At 32.8% G+C, this 10,597-nt stretch overlaps 1 protein-coding gene across 2 annotated transcripts; it reads right to left on the bottom strand.

Moving 5' to 3' along the window:
• Nucleotides 1-2,103: 2,103 nt before the first annotated feature.
• Nucleotides 2,104-7,331, bottom strand: LOC110624031. Of its 2 annotated transcripts, none has more exons than XM_021769083.2 (3): nucleotides 4,540-7,330; nucleotides 3,110-3,420; nucleotides 2,104-2,776 (listed from the first exon to the last, which is right to left on the bottom strand). In XM_021769083.2, the coding sequence occupies exons 1-3, from the start codon at nucleotides 6,789-6,791 to the stop codon at nucleotides 2,406-2,408; spliced, it is 2,934 nt and encodes a 977-aa protein (XP_021624775.1). In that variant the 5' UTR covers nucleotides 6,792-7,330; the 3' UTR covers nucleotides 2,104-2,405. The 2 variants fall into 2 exon arrangements, with proteins under 2 accessions (XP_021624775.1, XP_043816857.1); XM_043960922.1 differs by having other exon boundaries at nucleotides 2,616-2,776; nucleotides 3,070-3,420; nucleotides 4,540-7,331.
• Nucleotides 7,332-10,597: the final 3,266 nt, after the last annotated feature.

The following is a 10,597-nucleotide window of genomic DNA, read 5'->3' as shown; positions in this document are numbered from 1 at the left end:
AAATATAATATTAAAAGTTTTGACTGTAATCATTATTAAACGTAAAATTTTAATTTTTCATTTTCAATTGAATAAATTATCTTAAAAATTTATTATAATTGTAACAAATTTAAAAATTAAAATTTTATCATTTAGAATCGAGAATTTTAGATATAATTCTGATTAAATGTAAAAAAATTTATTTTTTTACATCCAATAAGTATATAATATATCATTGTAATGACTTGTGTTCTGTCATCAATGGAGTTGCTAGAGCATATTCTAACTTAGTAAATGAGTTTGTTATGTTGTATTTTTTCCTTTTGTACGTGACAGAATTTAAGTAGTTCGAACTCTTTCATGAAATTTATAAATATGGCATGGTAGAGTAACAATTATGGTTTTTATTACCTTTAAGTTAGCGAATTTTATTTATTAATGTTAATAGATGAAGTATTACTTAATTATTAAAAATATTACTAAATATTTTCGTGTTAGTGAAATAATATTTAATATATGAAATATATAATTTGAATAGGTCAAATATATATATACACGTATTAAAAATACATATGTAATATAGTGTTTGACGTTTGAATTTTATTTTTTTAGATTGTCACGGGTCTGCATTTTGACATTTATTTGGAACCGTACGACACTTGACTTCAACACCTCCAAACCAAGTCAGCTTTAAGAATTACAATACTATGTTAACATAAATACCCTAATTAGTCAGGGTTATATAAGCAAATAACAAAACCAACATACAACATTCAATCGAAAGCCTCACAGTAGGCACAAGAGATAAGAATTGAATATGAGAATTCATTATCAGACTACTTATTTTATTACAAAGGCAAAATAGTAATTATACATTATTATCGATGCAATCGTTATAATAATTTTCACTTTTCTCGTAGACAAGGAGACGGTCTACAAGAAATGAAGACATAATTCAAGATTTTCGTAGGTCTATGGTACCAAACTGGACTCAACCCTTACTGGTGGCCAACTAGTCACTCTCTCTAAAGAGTCTCAAGAACAACTTGAGAAAGAGACATCAATATGTCTCAGATAAGACAAGTTCTAAATAAATAATTTAAAAGAAATTACAGATATCTGATACGACCCTTACCTTACTTCTATTTTACACTAATTTATTTCAATATTATTTCTCTAAAACTTTATTATTGAAAAATTACAGTTTTGATTTTTGAAATTTTAAGACTCTAATACTCTGCTCCACTTAAATGGTCGACATCTTCATTGACTAAACTTCTCGAAAGTGTTCGATCTGCCTAAAATTTAAGCCAATAATTTATTAGGATATCTACCGCCGTACTTAACCCTTTAACTAAATAAGTTAAGTATGTGGGAATTCCAAACTTGAACTGAGATTCAAGCAGTGGGTACTCAGAATATTGATCCATAACCTATAACGGGTTAGTGTTTTTCTAATCCAAACTTGTTCAAACCTAATTTGAAAAAACCGAAACCTATTCTAATATAATTCGGGTGGGTTGACTCCACGAAAATCCATCCACCTAGCATCCCAGCTGAGTCGAAATATTTTTGAGCTTAATTTAAAGAATTTGATATTATATAGAGTTAAACCATAATTTTCAAATTAATAAGAAAAATGCAAAATTAAACAAAACAAGCAAATCCATGCGGCTCCACCACATCTAAAACTAAACAGATTGATTGCTAGCAAGTAAATGCATTAAAATCTAAATGACAAGACTCCACCAATTTTAATTTTCTCTATTCAATGTCTTAATTTTTTTTATTCTACTGAAATACTATGATTGTTTTGAGTTTTAACTTCAATTACGCTTTTGTTTTAATTTTATAAGAATGTTTTGTCTGAGCTTATGGAATTGTTTCTGTTCTAAATTTCTTAATTTTGACTAATTCTCAGAGAAACACTAATATTAATTTTAATGGGAAAATACATACACCCATTACTTCTAATTGGAATGGGAAAGAATATTTTGATGATGTAAACCAAATTAGTTCAATTAGATCAATTCTTTAAATTCAATTCAATTTCATTGTTTTAAATCTTTTTTCTTAATTCGATTCAAAAACCAAATCAGCCAACCAAACAAAATTACCCTTCCGTTGGTTAACATAGACATTAGATATTAAATCTGTGTACATTGCCTAAGGTAGTGTCTGGCTGCCAAATGTCAAGTCCGAAAATGATAAAAGCAAACTTTTACACAGAATTTTCAGCTCAATAACAAAACGTTCTTTCCTGTATTCTTTGATCCATAACGCGTCTAACCTCCATGACTTGCTAGTTAGTACTTATCAATAGCTAGAAGAGCTACCAGGAGGTAGAATGGAGGATCCTTGGAAATTTTAGTGCCTAGATGGAGCAGGGAAGAGCCCTCCTCCCTCTAAATGCACCAGTGAGATGGCTACCTATCATCAGTTTTAACAGGAGCATTCTCCAAGTCTTCAATATCCTTCTTGCTCTTCACCATAACCCTCTTCTTGGTGTTAAAATCGAGTTTGTCCAAGTCGTCGGCAATTCCTATGTACCCGTATAGCAGGCGCTCCTCCAACTTGTCTCCCAGTATTCCTGCTTCAAAGTCATTGCTGCTTTTACTGGTGTTGGATGTTTTTTGCTCGTACTCCTCTCTTCCATGTTTGTTCTCAGCAAAATATTTATGAAGTCTCTCTGCATTTCCAAGTCCAGTGAAAGTTCCCAAAAACTTTACCAGCATAACACTTTGGTCAGCAGGTTTACCTAAGCATACCTTGATTTTTCCCCCAACAAAACCTTTTCCTATCATCATTCAGAGAACCATAGATTAGCGAGTGAAAGAAATTTCGTACACCCAGTAGTCGAGCCTCAAGAGTTCACAAACTTTCAATTTAAGCATCATAAATATTGCCACTGATTCAAAAACTGAACAAAGATTTCAAATAATATATGGTTATTATCTTCCCACATGCTCAATGACTGATTTTTAAATATTTTCCTATAAAGAAAGAATGCCTATTTTTACATGCATTTCCTACTCAAACATGAATTTTGGACAATTGCATAAAATATTGATCATTGAAGTTGTTACTCACCTCAAATTCCGATCTACCAAAAATACAAGTTGTTACTCACCTCTAAGGAAAGATTCAACCCCTTCAATAGGTATAACTTTCTGTTGTTCTGGATCGGCATTTGACATAGAAATGTTGTGGATGATAACAAGTGGAGGCCAGATCATTAAATCCTCCTTCTGAGCCCAAGCTTCTGCACCAGGCAAGACATCTGGAACCCAAGTTTTCATGTCACAAGGCACAAAAGTATTCCAGCCCATCAAAATGCATATTGCTTTATGAAGACCCAGGTGTAGTGCTCTCAATCCAACTTTGTGAGACATGAAAGCATGTGTTACCAAGCGTTGAGTGTCCATGAAATCCTTTGATGAGCTGTAAGAGTACAGGCATACAAACATTAAAAATGAAGTGGAAACAATAACCATAGCAACACTAAAAGAAGACTGGAAAAAGCAACTACATCCATCTAAAAAAATAAAGAAGGAATCTTTTATGAATGTTATTGGTTTTTCTACTATTGAAATTATTACAGGTTCCAAGTGCATAAAAATAAATGATCACACCAGGATGAAAAATACTAGATGGAGAATCAAATCCAAATGCTATCTAGTATGACTTCTGCATTTAGTTCATTATCTTAGATGGACCTGCAACCTTAAATCTTAGTTTTCTGAGCTTTCCAATGCAGTAGATCCGTTGTGTACTAGACTCACACCAAACATACCGTCAACTTTTGTTCTTGCTTCTCCGGCTGCATAACAACATCCCAGCAACAAATCTATACTAGCTATAGCATAATCCTGTAAATAAATCCTTGAGCACGTGAAATGTCATGAAACCCAAAACTCCATCATGGGCTCCAGCTACTGATGAAAACCACAACAGTTAACCTACACAAGATGGATATCTTAGACATACCACCTTTCAAAAGATCTCACTGGCGTACTACATGATACTCTTGAAGAATAAGGGACCTAAATCTAATGCAGTTTGTTAAAATAAGTCCTACAATGCAATAAACTAACTTGCTCCTTGAAATCTATACATTGATCCACACCCACAAGAAGACTAGGACTGGTAAATCTAAATCACAAGGTCAACAACCTCCCACCAAGTAATAGTTTAGTTCACAAAACAATGTAAAAGTAGGTGGATAAACAAAATCACATATGCCATTCGAAGCATATTTATGGCATAAAAGCACTTGAAAGTTCCACTTCAATATGCCATTCATCGGTATGTCAGAGTCGGTAAGTTGGAGTTCACCAAAAGCTTTTGCTCCACCTTGCATGATTGGTACCAGAACAAGCCACCATGATATCCACAAATAAAGGTAACCAACATACAGCCCCATATGGAACACAACAAACAAATTTTCTAAGTTAATAATTGCTCTCCTGTCTGCTGCTGTAATAGTATAACTATGAACTCCCGAGTCAAAATATGAAAATGTATTCCACTTAAAAAGTATATACAGGAAAGAAAACAGACCTTCTGCCACATACAATGCAGAACAAACTACCAGCTTTTCCTTGTTCCTTGTATCTTCTACGAACCGCCATGCTCAAATTCAATTTCTTAGAATAATCTAAAAAGGCTTCATGAACCAGTTGCTTAAATTCCTTAGAATCCTCGCATAGCTCAGAGTCTTCCATATTCACCCAATCTTCTGATGGATCATCATCATTCACCTGCTCATCCTCATCATGATCTTCATTTCTCTTCCAACTTTTGTGCTTTCTCTGAATTCCACTTCTTCTATCAGTCTGTTGCGAGTTATACCAGCTTAAAGAACCAGATCTTGGATGACCTTTCATATATTTAACACTTGGTTTATAATATCTAATAGAATGCTTTCGTGAATGTACCAAAGAATCATGAGAAGACAACCAGTCTTCAGATGCAAAATCTCGATTATGGTCTTGACCATCATATATCCTCTTAGCCTTTCTGCATACATTGTGGTCAAACCTCCGAGTCCCGGATGGATGTAAAGCACTTAGATTTTCCTCCATCCATTCCTCATCACTGTCATACGCATCTTTATACTCCAGTGGTGCATACCTTCTGCTTGACACAATAGCTCTTGGATCACAACTATTTATATCTTCCTCCACATGGTAATTTCTTTTGAGCAGTTTATCAGATTGCTCATGCACAGAAAAATCTTCCATTCTCTGCCTTTTGACAGAAAATTTCTGCATCTCCAAGTCATACATAGACATAACTGGATCTTGTAATCTCTCTTTTTCAAACTGAGGACCTGCATCTCTTCCAAACCCATAATTTGATCTCAAATGTGAGGTTTCTTGATCCCGTATGACACCCAAATGAGATGTTTCATTATCTCGTGTGACTCTCCTTCCAAATTCAAATCGGGAATATTCAGAACCCAAATATTCCTCACCTTGCTTTGGTGCATACAATATTCTACTTGAGTTAAGGCCTTCCACAGCTGCCTGCCTGCGTATGGTATGGTCCCATGAGGTGTTATTTCTTCTGTTCCGAAAAGAACCCTGAGTTGCATCAATGCTTTCTTCAATAGGGTGCATAATACTCATTCTTGACAATTCTCCATACTCAAAATCTGCTCGAGCTAACTCGTGATCAAATTTAGCACGCGATGGGATCAATGTGTGCAATTCATCAGATGGATACACCATATCTTCATTAATTAATCCCTGAGATTTAGGGTAAAGGTAATCATCACGTTCTGTTCTGTTTGGGCTGTAGGCACCATGCGGATAACTTGTCATAATTTTCTTACCAGTTTCTAGATTTCTTAAATCTACAGCTGATCTTCGACCATATTTGTTTAAATCCATCGGTTCCGTGAGTTTCATACTTTGTCTTGGATATTCATCAGAAGCAGACAAGGGCACACATTCCCTGAAAGAACTTTGAAACTCACCCCTTGAAACACCTGAAGATGTGCCAGCAAAGTCTTTAGAATGAGAGCTCCCAAAACCCTTCAAGTGAGAAGATGGGTTCATGGTATATGAATCTTCCCTTGAGCTAAGGATGGGGCCTTCCCCTTCTTTGTACAATTCCATTACTGGTATATTATCTGGGGATATAGGCTCCTGATACCTAAGCTTCTCATTCTCAAACTGGTTCATATGCATGCGGCGGGATGATAACTGTAGATGCTCACCAGTTTTCCCATAACTTGGGGCAGGAATGAAATCTGAAGGTTCTTGATGCAACCCTCTTATAATTCCATCTTCCATGGGCACTGATTTCTGCCCCATCGTTGCATGCCTATCATTAACAATAAACCTGCTTTCACTGTAATCCTTCTCTTTACTACTTCTAGAAGCTGCAGCATGTTGATGATACCCATAAACATGCTTTAGTCTATTACTTTTACCATCTTCATAATTGATATCATCATCATAGTCATATTTCCTATGTACAACACCCTCATCAAAGTGAGGTTTTCTATGGTCTTGTACAAAAGAAGATGAACCAGAGCAGATATTTTCAGTCCTGCCAGAACCAAGATGCCAACTATAGTCTCTCCTTTCATTTGAACCACTTCTTCCTTCCCTTTGTAATATCCTCCTAGAACCATCAATCTTACTACGAGGACTCAAACTCCTCCGCAAGTGAGGAGACCGATCCAGGGCTTCTCGACGAGATATTGAATAGGAATCATGTCCTACCTCATATCTATGTTGATTACGTGGCTTCGTTGATGGAGAGTGTGTCACATAATCATCATCATGCCTTCTAGATTGCATCTTTCTTCCTTACCAGAAAGACAGTTAAATTCTATTGGTCCTGCAATCTATCTCTCTGTTATTTTATATCTAGCCTTCGATATTTGATAAGATAGAGCTCGATACATCAAAATAAAGCAGCAAGACCAGTTATGCTGCAACTCGAATGTGAAAACCCTAGAAATAGCCAGTATCCAGTAAACTATATAACGATTTTATAGCATGTAAATCAGCAGATAATAGTAACACTGGCTATCGGTTAGAAACACAAATCAGAGCCAAACCCTGAAAGGATTTTGAATTCCATAACAGAAAAAAGCTCAGAGATATCAAATCAAACCTTGGCTGATTGCTGTGAACTGAGAGAACTCATTATTGATCTGAATCGATTAACTTTACGAGGGTTTATCGATCGATTGATGAGAAATTTGCTAGTTTAAAACTGTATAGATGGGGAAAAAGAGTGGTGACTTCGGTGTAAAGAGAAGATTGAATGTTGCTGATGGGTTTTTCACTTTGTGTTGTGCCGTTCCCTTGTCTGTTGGGTTTACCTTGTCTGTTGGGGTTAGTGCGCTATTAAAGCATAATTTTATTTTATTTTATTTATTTAATTCTAGGAGTAAATAGGCAAGTTGGATTGAATAATCAATGTTGGATTGGTAGTTTGTACTCAAACTTTAGCTTTTATCTTCTTAGTATTTAAATTTAATTTATTTCAGTAAATTTATTTATTTTAATTAAAAAGTTATCTTAATTTTTTTTAAGAAAACATATCTGATTTATATTTCTTATTATTTATTGAAGTGATATTGATAAAATAATCTAAAATTTTACAAAAATTATATTTACATTCTAAATTTTATTTCATAGATAGTAAAGCTAATATTTTAAGATGAGTCATAAATTTAGATAATTGACTAAATTAAATTTAAAAATTAATAATAAATTATAATATAATTTTTTAAATTTTATTTGATTAATAAAATAATTTAAAATAAATATTTTATTTTAATTATATTTATTACATTTAACAATATCATCTTTTATCAGTTATATTATTTTCTTCTTCCTTTAAATAAAGGATTATTTATTTATATCTATACTATATTAGAAAAAAATAATAGAATTTTCTCTAATATTTTTAATTTTTTAAATTATTTATAATAATATTTAATTATTTAAATGATTGAAAATTTTATTTTTTTAATTTAATTTTTAAAATAAATGAGATCCTTTAAATTAATTTTAGTTAATTGAGGAAATCTAAAAAAATATATAAAGTTATCAATTTGATTTAAGATAATTACAATGAATAACTGAATTTTATTGGATATTTTTTGACTTGTACATAAACAATAAAAAATCAAAATTTTGAAATAAGATTATTAAAATAAATTTAATTTTAATAATATTAAATTATTAGATAACATTTTCAATTTTAAAAATAATAAAATTTCTACATAAAAAGGAAAAACTTATTTAAGTTCATGTTCATTTTACCTTTAAATTAATTTTAATAAATTTAAATAAAATTTATAAACATTATGAACATAATTTACTCTTTATTAAAAATAAATTACAATATCATCTACTTTATTAAATATAAAAATAAAATATTAAATATTTTTAATAATAAATTTATTTAATTTTTGAAAAATATTATCTTAGATAATTAAAATTAAGATATCACATAATAGGTTTAAATTTTAAAATTTTTTTATTATTTATACTTAAATTTTTTCAGTTAATTTTTTATTATGATTTAAATTTATAATATATATATAATTCACAAGTATAAATATTTTTAAATTTATTTTAGTAATATTTAAAACTTTTATCAACTCTTAAAATTTACGTATATGATTTTCAATATTATTGACTATAAAATTGATGTCACCCAAAACTCTCTTTATGTGAACTGATAATCTACAAAGAAAGAAAATATGAGGTAGTTGATGTATAATGGGCAAATATTTCAAAACTCAAGTTAGTATCTGCTTTGAATGGGCGAGTAAAGTAATAGAGTGCAAATAGTTTGAATCAGTTAGACAAGTGTATCTTGAACTTTGCATTCTTACTGGTTTTATACTGTAAAAGGAAAAGGTTAGTTATTTCCCTGAGAATCTGAAAAGTACCAACTAGTGGATGAAGGACTTCGCATTTATAGTGATTCTAATGACATCATAACAACTGTTAAAGATAATGAAAAGAGAGTTAAATTATGCCTGGTAAGAAAAGAGCCTTAAGACCTTGAGTGACTGAGGGTGAGTGTCATAAGTGACCGAGCCCCATACGTCCAAGCATACTAATTACGAATATGTCATCACTAAAGTCCAATGAGAGAATGTTAGCGTGTGAAGTCTTTTGGGCGAGTACTGAGTCATATCAGAAGTTTCTCCGCGAGTTTTCGACTCTTTGGATTTGAAAGTTTAACTCGTTGTATCTATAATAAACCTGCACATATGGCGTATCCTAATTGGACATCCCTCCATAGTTTCAAAACACGTCTTTTTAAATGTCTGAGACGCTTTGATTCTTGAGACCTATTTGAAATTGGCTGCCATTTGTTCCTTATAAAATCCCAAATTCTTTCTCTATTACCATTTTTGTCTTCATATTTTCTCCTTCCAATCATCTTCAAGTTTTCTCCAAGGTAATTCACATTTCTTCTTCCTCTTTTATCTTTTATCCTTCCAGTCATAACAAGATGAGTCAACTTGCTATCCCCTCCTGGTTTCTACTCAAACCATCAAGAGCTTCTTTTTATCAAATTCTCAAGACTTGGTTGACTCTTTGAGCCCTTCTTATAGCCTTTTTACAACCCTAGCTCCCATTATACCCTTGAACTAGATTCCTGGCAATGGGAAAGCTTACTAGTCAACAACATTCCTTCGTCCATTGTGGAAAGTAACGTAGCAAATATAATCTCTACCTATTAGATCCCCATTGATCTTTTTGAGGTACTGACGCGGAACCCTATGGCACAAGCCTCAAACTCACACGCACAAGTAGATATGAAATTCAAAGATTTGATAAACTCACCTCCTATGGCACCCCACACTTAAAGAAGCTGAAACACCAATGATCAAAGGATTTAGATGAGAATCCGACAAACGCTACAACGAACAGTTGATAAGTTCGCTAAGATTCTTGGTGCAATTGATGAAAGCAAATCATCACTCTTACTCAAAACAATACACGCCAAAGGCATGAAAAAAAGTCTGAAAATTTTGATTAAAAGCTGTCTCTTACAAGTGTTTCTTATCCTTATATAGTAAGGAGAGAAAATAAAACCCTAAGACACTCTTTTTAGGGCTGGTCGAACCACACACAAGACCCAAGTTCAATAACACATCAAACACATAAGTATTAAAACATAAGCCCAAAATGTGGCCCAACACTCTAAAACTTAAAAGATTAAATATGACCAGAATACAAGACCAAACAAAACTAAAATAAAACAAGTGTTTAAATAATAAAATATAGGAAGCCCATCATAACAATGCCGAATAAATTAGACAGCGCTATCTCCATTACATACCTTAAGCAAGGTGAGTAGCTTAGGTGTGTCTTCAAGCTTCGCGAGACATTTGCTAATGGCAAGCTCAGTCAATTCTTGTGTTACTTATTGTTGAATGTGTAAGTTCATAGCTGCTTCAAGCTTCTTAGTTTTGCTCCTTATCATTGGTCCACTAGGGAACACCAATGGATCCTTGCTTCCTTGATTCTCATGTGATTGTGCTTGCTGGTTCGTATCAGGTACTTGCTCCTCGGCCTGATCAGAGGGCCAACAGACCTATTCCTGGCAACGTCACAATGATCGTTTA

The sequence above is a fragment of the Manihot esculenta genome, chromosome 10 (genome assembly GCF_001659605.2).
Source record: "Manihot esculenta cultivar AM560-2 chromosome 10, M.esculenta_v8, whole genome shotgun sequence".
NCBI classification, from domain to species: Eukaryota; Viridiplantae; Streptophyta; class Magnoliopsida; order Malpighiales; family Euphorbiaceae; genus Manihot; species Manihot esculenta.
The sequence above is the reverse complement of the archived record's forward strand: the minus strand, read 5'-3'. Positions and strand labels throughout refer to the sequence as shown.